The following is a 19,165-nucleotide window of genomic DNA, read 5'->3' on the forward strand; positions in this document are numbered from 1 at the left end:
CGGGGTGGAAGGGGACGTGCACAGATGGATCAAAAATTGGCTGGCGGACAGGAAACAGAGGGTAGGAGTAAAGGGGCACTACTCTGACTGGATAGGGGTCACAAGTGGTGTTCCGCAAGGGTCAGTGCTGGGACCACTGCTGTTCAATATATTTATTAATGATCTAGAAACGGGGACAAAGTGCGAAGTTATCAAGTTCGCGGATGACACAAAACTCTCCAGCAGGGTCAGAACTGTTGAGGAATGCAAAGAACTGCAGAGCGACCTGAACAAACTGAGTGAGTGGGCAAAAAAATGGCAGATGAGCTTCAATGTGGAGAAATGTAAGGTCTTGCACATAGGGAAGGGGAACTCCATGTACAGCTACGCGATGGGAGGGAGGGTACTCGGGGAAGGCAGCCAAGAAAAAGATCTGGGGGTATTGGTGGATAACACAATGAAGCCGGCGGCGCAATGTGCAGCGGCCTCAAGAAAAGCGAACAGAATGTTGGGCATTATCAAAAAAGGTATCACTACCAGAACGAAGGAAGTTATCCTGCCACTGTATCGAGCAATGGTGCGCCCACATCTGGAATATTGCGTCCAATACTGGTCGCCATACCTCAAGAAGGACATGGCAATACTCGAGAGGGTCCAGAGGAGGGCAACGAGGATGATAAAGGGTATGGAGAACCTTTCATATGCCGAACGGTTAGACAGGCTGGGGCTCTTTACCCTGGAGAAGCGGAGACTGAGAGGGGACATGATAGAGACTTATAAAATCATGAAAGGCATAGAGAAGGTGGAGAGGGACAGATTCTTTAGACTAGCAGGGACAACTAAAACAAGAGGTCATCCAGAAAAACTGAGAGGAGACAGATTCATAACGAATGCAAGGAAGTTCTTCTTCACTCAGAGGGTGGTGGACACCTGGAACGCGCTTCCCGGAGAGGTGATAAGACAGAGTACAATTCTGGGGTTCAAAAAGGGACTGGATGACTTCCTGGAAGCGAAGGGGATTACAGGGTACAGATAGAGGTTTACCTTACAGGACATTGAGCGAATAGGGTATGGATATTTTAGGTTAGGTAGGGAACACTTTCAGGTCAAGGACCTGGGGGGCCGCCGCGGGAGCGGACTGCCAGGCACGATGGACCCCTGGTCTGACCCAGCAGAGGCAATGCTTATGTTCTTATGTTCTTATCTGGGGACAGCAGACAGATATTCTCACATCTTTCCCACCTCCCCTGATTGGCTTCTTAGCTTGCTTATGGAACTGAGGTACCACAAGCCGGCGTCGGGTGGGATGGCACTCATGTATGCGCGGCGTGGGCAGTTGCGAAGTTTCTTAAAACTTAAAGTGACATTCACTTTTAACACTGTCCGTACAGGGCTCTGTGGATGACGTCATCCACATCTGAGAATATCTGCCTGCTGTCACCGGATAGCATGGTAAATAGCCCAGCACTAAGGTCAGTCTGTAATTCCCTCGATATCTCCTGGAATCCTTTTTAAAAAATTGGCATAATATTGGCCACCCTCTAATCTTCAGATACTACAGATGATTTTAGTGACAGGTTACAGATCACTAACAACAGATCAGCAATTTCATGTTTGAGTTCTGGGATATATAAAACAAAAGGAATTGACCCCATAATATCCACAAAGAAGAAAATCCAGAGAAAACCAAAAAAACTCTGTGGAGTGACGATGTTCCCAAATGGACTTTATTTGAAAGTATCAAAGTTCCAAAGGTACACTAAAATCATCCACATAAAATAATTTCAATCCACATAAAAGTAAATCATCCACATAAGAGCCTTAAAGGACCTAGTCCGCTAGGGATACAGGACCCAACACGGTCCGCGTTTCGACAAAAAGTCTTCTTCAGGGGTCCCTGGGGGTCCTATAAAGGTGATTACGTGGGAAACAATTGTGTGGTGAACCGGAAGTGAGACACTGCTTGCATTTGTTTCCCAAGTACTCACCTTTATATGACCCCCAGGGACCCCTGAAGAAGACTTTTTGTCGAAACGCGGACCGTGTTGGGTCCTGTATCCCTAGCGGACTAGGTCCTTTAAGGCTCTTATGTGGATGATTTCAGTGTACCTTTGGAACTTTGATAATTTCAAATAAAGTCCATTTGGGAACATCGTCACTCCACAGAGTTTTTTTGGTTTTCTCTGAGTTCTGGGATGTATACCATCCAGTCCAGTTGATTTATCACGCTTTAACTTGTCAATTTGGCTTGGTGCGTCTTATCGGGTTCACCAAAAATTCTTTCAATTCTTCTGCCTCATCCCCCTTGAAAATCATTTCTGGTTCAGGTAGATTTCTTGTCCTTCTGTATATGTGAATGTTCATATTTTTATGCCAAAAGTAATCTTTTTAGTCTTTTCTTTAGTGCTTTATTTTGGCCAACATTTCTTTTAAACTCTGGCTACCTGAACTTTCTCCCTAATGGACCCTCACAGATCTTTTATGGTCTCCACTGGACCTGCCTCTTACTTCATCCATATATTTCCAGTGGACAGAAGTGCTCCTCTGACCAACCACTGGTATTTTTCAAAATGGCACCTGTCAATCTGAAAATGGTACAGGCCTCAGGTAAGCCTGCACCACACTGAATAATAGAAGTTATGGAGCAGACATAACAGGGGATCACAGCTGCTTGCAAAAGACCCATGAATGCAGCAGGGGAGGAGTGGTTGAACCCAGAGGGGTCCTTGGACATGGATAGGCTCCAAGCCCAGGAAAGGAACTTTTTTTAAAAATTTTGGTAGAAGGGGGAGAGGGTAAGACTTGACATAATCAATTTCATTTAGGGATTTTTCTGTTCTGTTTCATTTTTAAAAATTCAATAAAAATTTAAATGAAAACAAAATTGTAAAAAATCATATTTACTATTTCTGGATTACAGTCTATTCTAGAATTTTCAAGGTGCTGAATCATATGAAGCCAGTTACGAATTGCGATCACGTCCATTATGGGCTGCAAAAAAATAATGCATTAAACATGTTTGAGACAGAGGAAAAGTTACACAGCATTTCCATCACAACATTTATAGGGAATAAAAAATAGGCTTTTATTTGTATTGTATAAGTCTCCTTTCAACTCCTGAACTGATAACTTGGCTTCTCAAATTTTATATCAAAAGCTATAACAATGTTTTTCTTGTCATGCACACAGTAGTAGCTTATTTTTTATTGAAAAAGAATCAAATTATGTGTTATATATCAGAGGAAAAAGGTGTTTGATTTTTAAACAAAAGATTTTGCACAGAACTTATTACATGAACACGGATCCAAGATCGACTCTGGTGCTTCTCTCCAACATTACATTCTTTAGCTTAAGATTTTTGATAATAACAGGTGCTGCAGTGACAGTCTGTGTGATTCTCTATCTTGATGTTTTCCAGCAGAGCAACCTACAAATACAAACAGAACAAATTTGTAATAATATGTTGTAAAAATAAAATCATTAATGATAAATAACTTAAAGCAGGGGTAGGGGACTCCGATCCTCGAGAGCCATATTCCAGTCGGGTTTTCAGGATTTCCCCAATGAATATGCATTGAAAGCAGTGCATGCAAATAGATCTCATGCATATTCATTGGGGAAATCCTGAAAACCCGACTGGAATACGCCTCTCGAGGAACGGAGGGCCCTACCCCTGACTTAAAACATTCTTTCTACACAAAGGGGCCCTTTCACTAAAGGGCATGATTTTCCCGTTACTGCGCCCTAAAGCAAAAAATTAGTGGTACGGGGAAATCAAACGCAGCAGGTATTAGGGGTATGCTTGGCCATTAAGGTGCGGTACTCTGGTCATGATTAGAGAGGAGGTGCTAAGAGGACCCGTGGGAAACTGCATAAGCACCAGGTGACACGCGGTATGTTGGGGATTGGCTGAGCGGTAGACTTCAGAGGGTGGTGGTGAACGGTACCCCATCCAAAGCGTCGGACGTGATCAGTGGAGTGCCGCAGGGATCGGTCCTGGGCCCGATTCTGTTCAACTTATTCATAAGAGATATGACGCAAGGACTTAGAGGAAGGGTATCACTGTTCGCTGACGCCGCCAAACTTTGCAATATAGTAGGAAGATGCTTATTACCTGATAATATGACACACAACCTACTGCTGCTGGAGCAATGGTCAAATACTTGGCAGCTGGGCTTCAATGCTAAAAAATGTAAGATAATGCACTTGGGCAAGAGAAACCCACGTAGAACTTATGTACTAAATGGTGAGACCTTGGTTAGGACCACGGAGGAACGCGATCTAGGAGTGATCATTAGCGAGGACATGAAAGTTGCCATTCAAGTGGAGAAGGCTTCCTCCAGGGCAAGACAAATGATGGGATGTATCCGCAGAAGTTTCGTCAGCAGGAGACCTGAAGTTAAGATGCCGTTGTACAGAGCCATGGTGAGGCCTCACTTAGAGTACTGTGTTCAGTTTTGGAGACCACACTACCGAAAGGACGTGCTGAGGATCGAGTCGGTTCAGAGAATGGCCACCAGGATGGTCATGGGGTTCAAGGATCTCACGTATGAAGAAAGACTAAAGAAATTGCGGCTGTACTCACTTGAGGAAAGAAGAGAACGGGGAGATATGATTGAAACGTATAAGTACATCACGGGACGCATCGAGTCAGAAGATGACATCTTCGGGCTCGTGGGACCCTCGACCACCAGAGGGCATCCGCTGAAAATCAGGGGAGGGAAGTTTCATGGCGACTCCAGGAAGTACTTCTTCACCGAAAGAGTAGTGATCATTGGAACAGACTCCCACTCCAGGTGATAAAGGCCAGCAGCGTGATGGATTTTAAGAGAAAATGGGATACTCACGTGGGATCTTTAAGGGAGTAAATTCAGGGGAGGGGATACTTGGAATGGGCAGACTTGGTGGGCTATAGCCCTTTTCTGCCGCTTTTTTCTATGTTTCTGTTTCTACCTCCGGTTTGCTCTCCATGCCCGTTCTCCACCTAATTACAACTCCCTAATGCAAAATTGGAACATACTTTTCCTCCAGTGCTAACTCCAGACTCTGTTCCTTCCATCTTCCTGCACTATATGCCCAGAATAGTCTTCTTGAGTCGGTACCTCATGCTCTGTCTCTGACTATTCATATCCAAGGTAAAAGCTAACCGGAAAATATTCAGCCAGCAGCGGTCTGCAATTTTATTTTTTTTTTCCAAACAATGACCACCATAGACAGAATTAGCTGGTTATTTTATGCCAGGCCATGTCTGGACTCCAGCACTGAATATCTAGTAGAGAATGACACGGTGACAAAATTCATCACCATTCCCGTCCCCGCGGATAACCACGGGAAATAATCCCAAGTCATTTTCTAGTGTCTATTTCAACCTCAGTCCTTCTACACCAGCATTCTTCAAAGCAAAGCTTGCGGGTCAGTGGTTGTGGCCATTCATACTCTGATTTTATGTGAGCCAAGGATAATGAAGCCATTGTGACATCACTGATGTGATTGGCTCTTAGGCACTGGTGGAATGAGGCATTATGACATCACAATATCTGCTCTGGATACCAGAGACTGTCATTCTGTAGTGTCTGTTTCGACCTCAGTCCTTCTACACCAGCATTCTTCAGAGCAAAGCTTGCGGGTCAGTGGTTGTGGCCATTCATACTCTGATTCTTCCCTCTCTCCTTAAAGAATGACATGAAAATGGTCTCCCGCGGTTATCCACAGGGACAGAGAAGGGAAAAAAACCAAACAAACCAGAAACCCCATCTAGCACATCCAAGGTGGGAGGACAGAAAAGGCACTAAACAGAAGCAGAACCTTCAGGACCCTGGACTCTGATGGGCCCCAAAGAATCAGAAAATGAACCTCCCGAGGAAGAAAGAGAAAAGGGAAAAACAAAAAGAGAAAAGAACAAAAAGTAAGAAGGGGGGGGGAAGGAGGTGCAGAAAAGCCGGGAGGAGGCCACCCCACGATGATTTGGGTACTTTATTAAGTTTATTCTCTATATGGTTCCGTGTGCACGACAATGTGCTTTTGATTTGCTCACAGATTTCTGAGGAAGGTGCTGTACTGAAACGCTTGCAGCCTGTTTTTATAGCATCGCGTTGGTTGTTTGCGTTAAAAGATCTCGTTTTGGAGACATCTCATCTCTCTCACTCGTTTCCATTTTGTTTGATATTCCCGTGGGGATTTTGTGTTGGGGAGAGGACACTGGGTGCAGGGCATGCCACTTGAATATTAAGCCCCCGTCTTAAATTCGAGACAACCATTTTTCCTCCTTTTTGGGGGGAAAAAATGGGGGTCTCAACTTAATATTCGGATCCATACGGTAGCCAGCTATGTGTTAGCCTGCTCTGCAAACCCGGAAGTTCCTTGCTGAAACCCAGACAAGGCCCTGCACTGAATTTCCATGTTTAATGAATAGTTGTAAAATGTAGGTATGGTCATTTATACCAGCTCTAGGACTGGTGTAAGTGATTGCATTCTAAAATGAAGACACATTTTGTTGCACGTGAGTATTTTATAAAGAAAACTAGGCTTAAAATATGTGCATTTTGGCTACCTAAAACTAGGTGCTCAGTTATGAAATTACCCTCTGAAGTGTATCCTCAGGTGTCCCTTCATAGAGGCTCTGAGAGAAATATCACAACCATCCAGTTACATAAAGATAGCCTGAAGAAACTCTTTAATTCAGACCGTGCTACAAAGAACCTGACTAGTGTTGTTAATAGTAAACAGTCCTAAAGAGAATCATTAACCCCTTTTACAAAACCGCGCAAGAGGTTTTTAGTGCCGGTTGGTATGCTGCTCCGACACTCAAAGGAACATTACGACCGTCGGAGCAGTGCAGAGCATTCAACGCACCTGCCGGCACTAAAAACCTCTCGTAAAAGGGGTAAATAAGGGAAAATATATCAATCATCAAAAATGAGAAAGACTAGGGGACACTTGATGAAGTTACAGGGGAGCACTATTCAAACCACTAGGAGGACATATTTTTTCACTCACAATAGTTAAGCTCTGGAACGCATTGCCAGAGGTTGTGGTAAGAGCGGATAGCGTAGCTGGTTTTAAGAAAGTTTTGGACAAGTTCCTGGAGGAAAAGTCCATAGTCTGCTGTTGAGACAGACATAGTGAAAACCACTTCTTGCCCTGGGATTGGTGGCATGGGATGTTGCTACTATTTTGGTTTTTTGCCAGGTGCTGGTGACCTGGATTGGCCACTGTGAGGACGGGCTACTGGGCTGTATGGATCATTGGTCTGACCCAGTAAAGCTAACCAAAAAATGCTAATCCATATAATAAAATAAAGATTTGGCTAACTTATAATGCCGTGGCCTGAAAACCAAGGGGACCGGGATCGATCCCTACTGCAGCTCCGTGTGACTCTGGGCAAGACACTTAGGCCCAGATTGTCAACACGGCACTGATGGCAGTAGCTGCCTTATAAGCAGCCACTGATCGCGTGTCAATCACGTGATGGCGACATTCAGAGATGTAGGCCAGAGTAGGATATAAAAATGCTGGAGAGGGTGCAGAGACGAGCAACGAAGCTAATAAAGGACAGGGAGAACTTGGAATACGAGGAACGACTTAAGAGACTGGGATTGTTCTCCCTTGAGAAGAGGAGACAGCGACTTTCAAAATACTTAAGGGAATCGACAAAATAGAGCAGGAAGAAAAATTATTTAGAATGTCCAATGTGACACGGACAAGAGGACATGGACTGATGCTAAGGGGGGACAAGTTCAGGACAAATATCAGGAAGTTCTGCTTCACGCAACGAGTGGTGGACACCTGGAATGCTCTCCCAGAGGAGGTTATTGCGGAATCTACCGTTCTAGGATTTAAAAGCAAACTAGATGCACATCTCCTTACGAAAGGCATAGAGGGATATGGGTAACTAAAATTACACCAGGTGTACACCTGGCTGGGCCTCCGCGTGTGCAGATCGCCGGACTTGATGGACCGAAGGTCTGATCCGGAGATGGCAGTTCTTATGTTCTTATGTTTTACTACTTGGGATCTAGCTAGGTACTTGGGACAATCAAGCCATTGTGACATCACTTTGAGGCTGGCTCTTAGGCACTGGTGGAATGAAGCATTATGACATCACAATCTCAGCTCTAGAATGTTGCTACTCTGGGTTTCTGCCTGGTACTAGTGACCGGGATTGACTACTGTGAGAACAGGCTATTGAAAGAAATCGACAAAATAGAGCAGGAAAAAAATTATTTACAATGTCCAATGTGACACGGACAAGAGGACATGGACTGAAGCTAAGGGGGGACAAGTCCAGGACAAATATCAGGAAGTTCTGCTTCACGCAACGAGTGGTGGACACCTGGAATGCTCTCCCAGAGGAGGTTATTGCGGAATCCACCGTTCTAGGATTTAAGGGTAAGTTAGATGCGCATCTCTTATGAGAAGCTTAGAGTGATATGGGGACTAAAACTATGCCAGGGTACACCTGGCGGGGCCTCCGCGTGTACGGATCGCCGGACTTGATGGACCTAGGGTCTGTTCCGGAGATGGCACTTCTTATGTACTTATGTTCAAAGCCTACATTTCCGGCACATAGCTTTGATGTGATTCGCGCCTACGGAGATGCTTTATGGTGCCTAATGCCACTTCCAGAATTAGCCACGCCTATAGTGGCATGAGGCATCCTAACACACCTATGTAGGTACGATTCTGGCACCATTTTTTTCGGTGCTTGGAAATATCTTTAAGGGATCCTTTTACTAAGGATTTACTAATCGATTTAGCATGCACTCAATGCTAATTTGCCCATAGAATATAATGGGCGCCTTAGCATTTAGCGCATGCTAAATCGATTAGCACGCTTTAGTAAAAGGATCCCTTAAAAGCACCTTTTAAATGGCGTTTGGTGCCTACTGAAGCCTAAGTTAAAGCGCCGTGTATAGAATATGGGCATTAACCATCCATACCCCAGTGCTGAAGCAATTGCATTGGTTATCCATGCAGCAAAGAGTTTACTTTAACCTTTTCCTATCGTGTGTCACGGATGACGGGACATTCCAAAAATGTCGTTGCCATCGTATGTCCCATGGCATGGGACATACAGTACACGACGGGAACACAAAATATTTGAATTTACATGACTTATGACTTATTTCCATTATGTTTACAACAGCCGTAAACGATAACGGTGAATAATACAAAACTTTGCTAAAATAATTACGATTGGAACCAGCGTAACGTAAAATTTATTACGATAGGAAAAGGTTAAGATTCTTTCAACTACCGTTATATTAATTTTGGGCACAAAAAAAAAAACCCGGCACTAGGTCTTATTTTCAGGGTAGGTCATCTTTTTTTCATGTACTGTACAATAATCATCTCTCCCTTCCTCTCCTCCACCCCAATTCTTCCTATTTCCTTTCTCTCTCCCACATGTGCAGCATCTTTCCTCCCCTCTCACCCCTCCACTTGTGCAGTCTTTCTATCCCTCCCATCCCTTGTGCATCAGAACCCTTGCAGCTTACATCCCTCCCTTCCCCCGCCGCCGCAGCGCACCCACCTGTCAACCCATCTCTCCCGCCAATCGCGAGACCGAAATACTGTACCTTGTACATTGCAGCAATGTAGACAGGCTGCTTCGCGGCCTTCTCCTGCCCGGGCGTGTGTGCTGGGTTGCTGATGATATCATCAGTGATGCGGCAGAGGAACGCCCGGGCAGGAGAAGGCCGCGAAGCAGCCTATCTACATTGCTGCAACGCTGCTGTTTGTTACAAGGTACTATATTCCGGTCTCGCTTTCGGCGGGAGAGATGGGGGGTCGATGGTGGGAAGGGGGGTTGGTGGAGGTGCGTGGGGAAGCGCTGCTGCTGGCAATTAGGGCTTATTTTCGGGGGTAGGGATTATTTTAAGACCTACCCCAAAAATCACGCTAGAGCTTATTTTCGGGGTAGGTCTTATTTTGGGGGAAACACGGTGTACATCAGATTTTGTATCATGTTTCTCCGGTTGTCTTAGAGGGTTTTAAAAAAAATTTTCGGCCTTGAAGGTGTTTTGAGATCAGAAAATTGTATGAAACTGAGTTGAGGGCAAGATGTCAATTTCTCATGTTAGCATTGGTGAAGCGACGCTGTCTGTGGCAAGTGCCAAGCTTTGGAATGCGTTGCCTGGACTTTTGCGATAGTCTGCAGGGAGGATGAATTTTAAGAAAATGCTAGAAACTCAATTGTTTATTAGCACATTCCTGTGTTAGATTTTTTTCCCCCTTTTTCTTTATTATGAGGGCTGTTTGCAATCATGTCTGCATGTGGTGTTCAACTGTGTACAATTCTGGAGGCCACATTACAGTAAAGATGTGCGCAGAATTGAATCGGTTCAGCGGACGGCCACCAGGATGATCTCGGGGCTCAAGGGTCTCTCGTACGAAGAGAGACTGAACAAATTGCAGCTCTACACTCTCGAGGAACGTAGGGAGAGGGGAGACATGATCGAAACATTTAAGTACCTCACGGGATGTGTCGAAGTGGAAGATGATATTTTCTTTCTCAAGGGACCCTCGGCCACAAGAGGGCACCCGCTCAAACTCAGGGGCGGAAAATTTCATGGCGACACCAGAAAGTATTTCTTCACAGAGAGAGTGGTTGATCATTGGAACAAGCTTCCAGTGCAGGTGATCGAGGCAGACAGCGTGCCAGACTTTAAGAATAAATGGGATACCCATGTGGGATCCCTACGAGGGTCAATATAAGGAAATTGGGTCATTAGGGCATAGACAGGGGGTGGGTAAGCAGAGTGGGCAGACTTGATGGGCTGTAGCCCTTTTCTGCCGTCATCTTCTATGTTTCTATGTTTCTAACTTGTTATGACTGTAATCTTTGTAAACCTTATAGTTAATATACGGTATATAAATTTTTAAATAAATGTAAATTGCATTGATTAGAAAGGCGATATGTCAAATCTCATCCCCTTTCCTGTTCCAGAAGTTTTGCTTTTTATCTGACTTACTTGCGTAAAAGATTTTGCTACACAGCACGTGGCCTCTGATGTGAGGTTCTTTGGAACCAACATAGTTTTCTTTGTTCTTGCTGGAGTGGGATAGGCCCATGAGTAACAACATCCCATGCATTGATATATCAGAGCCCCAGGCTTGGAGAAGTATTTGTTCTCTTTCAGTCTGCAATCTGGACACCCTGTAACAGAAAACACAAAAATGCACAATTTATTCACAAAGAAAAATCACTTTGAAATGTTGCTTGTGATAGGAAAAAGATGGCTCCGGTTTTTAAATGATGTACCATATGTACTCGAATATAAACCGATCTGAATATAAACCAAGGTAACATTTTCCCCCAATAAAGGAGGAAAAAAGGTTGACTCGAATCTAAACTGACGAGACGCGGCAGAGGAAATCGGCAGAGAAGGGCGCGAAGCAGCGTGTTTATAGTGCTGCCTACGCCGTTGGAGCCGGGAGGCAACGAAGAGGGCAGGGGGTGCTAGCGGCCGGCAGCCGCCGCTCCGCAGGAGAGCAGGGAAGGGCGCACATGTGAGCTTGTCTTGCCTTGTGAGGCCAGACCGTAAGCCGCACATGCGCACTTCCTATGGGTCGCTACAGCTCACGGAAAACGGACGCACGCATAGGAAGTGCGCATGCGCGGCTTACCATTTTATTATATTAGATGGTTTATATTCAAGTACCGGTACCAGAGCAGAAGCGACCCCTCCTCCCTTCCCTAGTGTCCTGTCTGTTGGCTCTGTATCCAAAAGGCCAGCCAATTCTCCCTGGGGCCACACCCCCTCCCAGACCCACCTGGTGGTCCAGTGATGCAATTAGGGGTTAAGCCTTGACAAAGCTTAGAAAGCGAAACATGATCTAAGCTAAGTATATGCTTAGAGACCACATGATCTAAGCTAAGTATATGCTTAAAATAATGTTATAAAAGTATTCAAAAGTGAATAGTAAATAAGTAGTTACACATAAAAAGAAAAAGATAAAGGACCCGATGACACGTAAAACTTAGAGCAATAAGATTTTATTGAGCTCTAAGTGGTGCCGCTGAGGATCCTATGAAGAAGTTATACTTATAAGGGTTGCATGTAAAATAGTGGAGAAGTGTGCTACTATTTTGATGACTTATTGTGAGAAGCTGGCATCCTTGTGGTAAATTTATTATAAAGTGCAGATTATATGACGGATTGTTTCAAGTTTCAAGCTTATTTAATACTTGATATACTGTCTATCAAAGGAAATTGTTTAGACAGTATACAATTAATAATTATAATATAGAGGAAAGATGCTAACGTGGGCAGAAAGGGGAACAAAGAATAGATATGAAGAAGGAAATGCAATAATTAATAGGAAAGAGGGGGTAGGGGAAGGAAAGAGCCTATCCATCCATCCAGGCTGGCTCCCTAAGTGTCCCCATGGATCTACAGGGAAAAGAGTAGAATACCTCAATGGGTAAAGGAGGGATACTAGCTGAATAAGTCGTTAAATAGGAAGGTTTTTAATTCTGCTTTAAATTTGTCTGATGAAAGGGGAGCGCATTCCAAAACGATAGGGCAGTCACCGAGAAAATACTAGAGCAAGTGGTATCATATGTAATTTGTCGAGTTGCTGGAACCACTAAAAGGTTTTGTTGTGATGAACACAATTATCATAAGAAAATGTAGAGAATGAGTAGGCGATCCAAATTTAAAGGGATATGAGACTGTCCGATTTTAAAGGCAAGGAGCAGTATTTTATAAGCTAATCTGTGGGCTATAGGAAGCCAGTGTGATGATTTAAGGAGGGAAGTGACGTGATTGAATTTGCAGCCCCTAGCTATCAACTTTCCAAGGTGTTATGGATTTACTGGAGTCTTTAAAAATCTTTGGGCTAGTGTCCAATCGTCTAATGATTATCGGTAAACCAGTTTGACTGATTTAACGACCAAACGGATTTGCTGATCCTATGCACAAAACAGCTCACCGTGTGGTTTTCTGTGCGGCCATACATTCTCCAATTCTGGCATGCAAATGAGGTAATTAATATTAAAACCAGACATCCGATCGATTCCCTAGATCTGTTGGTAACTGTGTTATGGACAGGTTTGCCTTTTTTTCTATGGGCACAGATGTGCCCATAAAAAATAAATACCGTGTCATACTGCTCCCCCAACAACCCCTCGCAATGACCCCAGTACCAAAAAAATCAGCAGGAGAGATTTCCACTCATTCCTGCCTCTGCCATGAACCCCCTCCTCCCGCGCCAGCCAAAATCGACAGGACTGATGCCCACTTTTTGGCTGGCACAGCTGCAGTAGAAGGGAGTGGGCATCCCTATTGCTGATTTTTTTGTACCGGGGTTGTTACGGATGTGTCATCTGTGCCCTTTTTTTATTATTTTTTTTTTTTAAGGTTTCTTGCCCCAAACAGCTGAGCAGCAGGAAATGAGCAGCAGGAGACTGCTTCAGGGTTTCTGCTACAGCTCAGCTGTTGTGGAGTGGCACAAACAGACAGGGGGCGCTGTGGCATATTATACTGGAATGGATAGTGTGCAGAATACATGCAAGATACCTACTTTTCATAGGATTCTGGGTAAATCTAGTTAGAAATGCATATGTGATAGACAGGGCCATGCCCAATTAGGAGTCTATGAAAAGTTTGGTACAAAGAGATAAAAATATGAATATGGATTGCAGCCGAGGCCAGAAAAACTAGAGATTAAGAGAAGAACACTAGGGGTTACTAGGAAGAAAAAACATAATAATATTCTCTTTATGTACTTTGCTGGATTAAGCAAGACCATAAGGGAAATCAGGTATATGTATACATAATACATGGAGGTATTAATCTCTCTCTCTCTGTTCAGTATTCTTTGTGTCTTTGTCTAAACTACTGCAGTTTTCCCGCTTAAAACCCTAGTTTCTGGTGTTCTTTGTGTGGACTGCCATACCCACGGGGATAGGAGAAACCTCAGGACTTGAGTAAGAACAGATATTCCTGGCATTCCATGGCTAGGTAATGAAGAAAACCTTTCTTAAATATACTTTAAAGAAGTATTGAATATGACTGAAATATGACGTGTGGCGTGTGAGTGAATGTACGGGATCCCTATGTGTGTGTGATTGTATGTTTAAACATAAAATTGGTTTTGCAAACTGTATTTTTATATATTTTAAACCTTGAGAAATCCTGAGAGGTAACATCTGCAGTTTGACTTATCTGACCTTTAAGCTAGCCTACCATAGAAACTCTCTTAAGTCTGTAGATGTGAAGGGAGGGCTCCTTTAAGCCCACATTAGGAATTCTCATTAAGGGGAGCTTAAACACAGGAAAATCCTAGACTGACAGCATTTGAGTTCTTGACACAGAGAATTGTTTTGATTTAAACTTTTAGAGACTACAGGGAGAGAGAGTTTTCTTTGAGTATATTATAATGTTTTATGCATATTCAGAAATTGCATATTCAGAAATTGCTGTGTAAAACTTTTCTTTAAGCCTGGTACCTATAAAAGCTAAAATGAATTTCTTTGTTCAAATACATAAGGACAGCCTCTGCTGGCTGATTGGCTGATGGGAATGATGTAATATGGGTCATTGCGAAAGTACATAAATGAACGAACCAGAAAAGGTTCTCTGAGACCATATTTTTTCAGGAAAGGTGCATTTTTCACGCCTGACTGTATGTGGCTCCATTGTAAAAATGCCTTTTGAAACAAGATTTCTGTTAAATTTTAATAAACAATATTTGATTGGAAATATTTGTACAATTATCATTATTCACAGGCATCTGAGGGCAGAGGTTAGGCTAAAAACTCTGTTCACTGTTCAGGATTCTCTGTGCATGTGTTGAATCAGTTTCCAATGTCTGGTGGGGTGGGATTAGGGCAGACATCCAACTCCACTCTTTTGCATGGGAAGCCTTTTGAGCATGGATTCCTGTTTGGAAATCGACCAAAAAATTGGCCAACAACGACCCGCACGGTCTTAACAACTATGCTTTGTGCAACTAGCCCTAAGTTTGGAGTCCAATAGTACACCAAGGACCTTCACGGAGGTTACCATGGGCACAGTGATATTTGCAAGTTGGATAGGAATTGCTAAGTTCTAAGTGTCATTGTTAGTAAGCAGAAGGGTCTTTGATTTAGAGGGATTGAGGACTAGCCTTTTGTCCCATATCCATGAGATAATATGAGTGAAGGATTGATTGATCCTAATACTTTCTAGGGCATTATGTGGGTCAATTAGGTAGAGTAGTTGAATATTGTTGGCATAGACAAAAGCAGTAAATCCAAGAGACTGGGCTAACATCAAGAGAGGATAGGAAAATATTGAAGAGTATCGGAGCCAGGATCAAGCCTTGTGGGACACCACAAGGGAAAGATAAGCCCTCTGAATATGAATTATGTAATAGAACTTGGTAGAAATGGAGATGAAAATAAGAAGTGAACCATTCATAAATGGTATCTTTGATGCCAATTTGACTGAGGCTGTGAAGCGTTGATTTATGATCAATGGTATTGCAAGCAGCTGTAAGATTAAGAAAAAGGAGAATGAGGAGGGGCAGATAGAGAACAAGCTTGTCAAGTAGGGCATGAAGCATAGTGTCCCACTGATGGGTTTGGTCTTCTAGCGGAGGTTGAATGAAATAATCAAGTGATGAGGTAAGTTGATCTGAAATGGAGGCAGAATAGTATAGTCTCTGAAGTTTGTTAAGGTGACTAATTTTTTTTTTGGGGGGTGTCTGTTTTGAATTTTAACTGAGAAGGTGATGAATGATCTGTCCAAGGTAGATCAGTGACAACTAATGAAATCATGAGACTGGAGAAAGAATAAGGTGTAAGTCCACGTCCAAAGTATGACCGGCAGAGTGGGTAGGTTCTATGACTCCTGGCAGCCAGTGGAGGCCAATGATAAAAGACATAAGCTCGGAAACAATAGGAAAAGTTGCTGTGATACTATAGTGTGCGATAAGAGAGCAGAGAGAGGAGAGTAATGAAGTAGTGGGGGGGGAGGCAGGGGTGAGATGGTATAATAAGAGGAAATCCAGGGGGGCATGGGATGAGAGATGAAATGAGAGGGATTCCAAATATGGATATGATATGGAACAGAGAACATAAGAATGTTAGAACATAAGAATAGCCTTACTGGGTCAGACCAATGGTCCATCAAGCCCAGTAGCCATTGGCCAATCCAGGTCACTAGTATCTGGCCAAAACCCAAGGTGTAGCAACATTCCATGCTACCCATCCAGGGCAAGCAGTGGCTTCCCCCATGTTTTTCTCAATAACATACTATGGCCTTTTCCTCCAGTTGGGGCCGAAGATGAGTGGAAAAGATAATGGCCAGATCATCTCCTTTCCTTTTTGAATGATTGACCTAATAGTAATGAAACCTGGAGGGCAGGCAAGATTAAGACAGGCCTGATCTCCTTCGGAGAGCCAGGTTTCAGTGATACATAATAAATCGAGAAGATGGGATAGTACTCGTATAAGGTCCTATACTAAATACTGTTTGTTACATAGGGAGCGCAGCTGATTCTACAAATGGCACTCTAAGTTAGCCGGCGATAGGCATTGTACTGCCGCCTAATGTAAGTGATCTGCATTCTTAAAATATACTTAACAACCCATTTTAATAAAAAATGCGGCCACCCACCTGCGACTTACAAGTGGTGCAGTAATCACAGCTATGGAGGAACTTAGCAGTGCCTATGGCCAAAGTAGGCATGGCCAATGCCAGAAATGCTGGTAGACACTGATAGGCACCTCTGTAGATGTGATTCACATGAAAGGGAGGCACTGGAAAATATAGTCCTTAAAAACTCTGGCCTACATTTCCGGTGCCTACCTTTCACGCAAGTCGCGATTCTGCAAACGGCGACATCGCATGATTGACACGCAATCGGTGGCACTTTTGTGGGCAGCCGTCAATAGCGAAACTGTTTGCAGAATCTGGCCCTTAGTGTATTTTCTTAATATGTGTTGTTTTTGCTTTCATTGTTCTCTCGTATTATCTGTGAACCATGTATTCTAATTCAGAATATACAATCAAGATAATGGAGGGTTTTCTTTGTCAATTATACAGTATAAAATAATTTTAAAAACAAATAAAATGAACTAAAATAAAAAGTCATTTTCTCACACATGCCTCACCCTCAAATCAGACTGGAAACCACTTGACACCCTGCCTTCAGTGTAGTTGCATCCTTTTTATTAAACAAATTCCCCTCTAATTTAAGCTGGAAATGTTTAGTTCCAGTTCATATCAGGCCAGAAGATTTACTACTTCAAGCTCACTTTTCATGTACGAGTACATCCCGTCTCTTTATTAAGCATGCCACTTTTGACCAAAAGACTGCTGCACTGGGAACCATGGAAAGTGACATAGAAACTCTTCCCAATCAGATCCGTTCCTTATTCTTCTCTGTTTCATCCTGAATAAGAACTGTGACTAGTTTTAGAATTGTAAATCATTAATATATTTTTATGATTAGTAGTATAACAAATAAATTTAAACTTTAAACAAGAGATAACTAGATCAGCTCACCCTTTACACTGATCTCTCCTTCTGGGGAAGAGTGGAGAACATGCAGAAATACAGACAGCAAGGCCAGAATAACCACGATGTATCTTCCACAGCAGTCCATGCTTCTAAAAACACAAAGAGGAATTTTAACATACAATAATTTAAAAACCAGTGTACAGCAGGTTTCAATAGCATAACAATAGTGAAAAGTCCAAATATAAGCAAATAATCAATGAGACAGTGGCATACCTGCACCCCCTCCTCCAGGTAAAGCACCCCTCTACAGGCAGTGGGGTGCGGAGCAGTTGCAGTCTGGTGGGCGTGGCTTTCGGCTGTGCCGATCCTCTGCCCTGGAACAGGAAGTTGATATCAGAGGAGGAAGCCAGCGGCTGAGTCAACAGCTCCACCCAACAGACCACAACCCTGCAACTTCTCTCTGCATCCTTTTACTGGCTGCACCCAGGGCAGACTGCCCCGCCTTTGGTATGCCATTGCAATGAAGTAAACTTGGATGGAAAACTGAATCCTAGTAATAGAACTAACGTGATACTGCATAGCACAGTTACTTACCATAACAGGTGTTATCCACAGACAAGCAGGCAGCATATTCTCACATGTGGGTGACGCTATCCATGGAGCCCCAGTACGGATAATGAAAGTGTAGTATCACTTTAAGCTTTAGCAAGCTTTTAGACTGCCCACACTGCGTATGTGTGAGTGCCTTCTCGCCAGCTCACGAGGTCATCAGTTTTTTGTTTTCCATGGAGTGAAGAAGACGTATCTCTTTTTTCTATGTTGAGTTGTCTTCCTGTTTAAATTTTTTAACCAACTTTTTCAAGTATTTCAGTTTCTTCTTCTGTTCTTTACTTTTGAAAATCAGTGAAGAAGAATAGTTGCCAGAAATTTTAGACTTTCTTATTTAAGAACAAACTTCTTTCGAAGTTCAACGACCCTCACGCAAAGTTCCATCCGTACTTCATACCGGGATCATCGATGGATTTTTGGCCTTATTTCTACTTTACTCCAGCTTGCCCTCTTCGACTATATCTGACTCCGGGGCTATGGTTTAGAAGAGAAGCTATATTGTTTGATGTCAAGGTTTTTCTTCTTTTATTTCTTTCTTATTTTAACATATAGGTCTGGATTCAGATTTCCAGCGACTGGGACTTGCCGGTACCGGTAGACATCCATACCTTCATCAGTGGCATATTAGCATCGAGTCCATTTGATGCATGCTTACTGTACTGATGTTTCAACCATATCGACGCAGATGTATTGCAGTGACATCGATACGTCCATCTGCTTGCATCATCGGCATATTAGCATCGAGTCTATTTGATGCACGCCTTCTGTACAGATGTTTCAACCATGTCAAAGCACATGTATTGCAGTGACATTGATACTTCCATCTACCTGCATCGGTGGCTTATTAGCATCGAGTCTATTGGATGCATGCCTTTTTATACCGATGTTTCAACCACATCGACAAAGATGCATCGCAGTGTCATTGGTACCTCCATCTGCATGCATTGGTGGCATTGAGTCTATTTGATGCATGCCTTTTGGTACCGATGTTTTAACCACATTGACACAGATGCATCGCAGTGGACAGCACCCTGTCAATTAAGCACCGAGTCCATTTGATGCATGGCTTTCTGGATGATACAGGTTGTCATTCTGAACTGCATTACCTTTGCAGGCACTCATGC

General features: G+C 43.3%; 1 protein-coding gene across 1 annotated transcript; it reads right to left on the bottom strand.

The window, feature by feature from the left end:
* Positions 1–3,276: 3,276 nt before the first annotated feature.
* On the bottom strand, positions 3,277–17,834 carry CGA (glycoprotein hormones, alpha polypeptide). The gene is made up of 4 exons (XM_033939311.1): positions 17,706–17,834; positions 17,478–17,581; positions 10,953–11,137; positions 3,277–3,406 (listed from the first exon to the last, which is right to left on the bottom strand). The coding sequence occupies exons 2-4, from the start codon at positions 17,575–17,577 to the stop codon at positions 3,329–3,331; spliced, it is 363 nt and encodes a 120-aa protein (XP_033795202.1). The 5' UTR covers positions 17,578–17,581; positions 17,706–17,834; the 3' UTR covers positions 3,277–3,328.
* Between the last annotated feature and the right edge of the window lie 1,331 nt (positions 17,835–19,165).

This window comes from Geotrypetes seraphini, chromosome 3, assembly GCF_902459505.1.
Source record: "Geotrypetes seraphini chromosome 3, aGeoSer1.1, whole genome shotgun sequence".
Classification (NCBI taxonomy): Eukaryota; Metazoa; Chordata; class Amphibia; order Gymnophiona; family Dermophiidae; genus Geotrypetes; species Geotrypetes seraphini.

Bases quoted from the DNA above. Each gene is read 5' to 3' on its own strand.
- CGA (XM_033939311.1), bottom strand. From the start codon at position 17,577: ATGGACTGCTGTGGAAGATACATCGTGGTTATTCTGGCCTTGCTGTCT. The intron at 11,138-17,477 runs GTGAGCTGATCT...TTTCTGTTACAG, and splicing joins AGGAGAGATCAGTGTAAAGG to GGTGTCCAGATTGCAGACTG. The intron at 3,407-10,952 runs GTAAGTCAGATA...TTGTATTTGTAG, and splicing joins TAGCAAAATCTTTTACGCAA to GTTGCTCTGCTGGAAAACAT.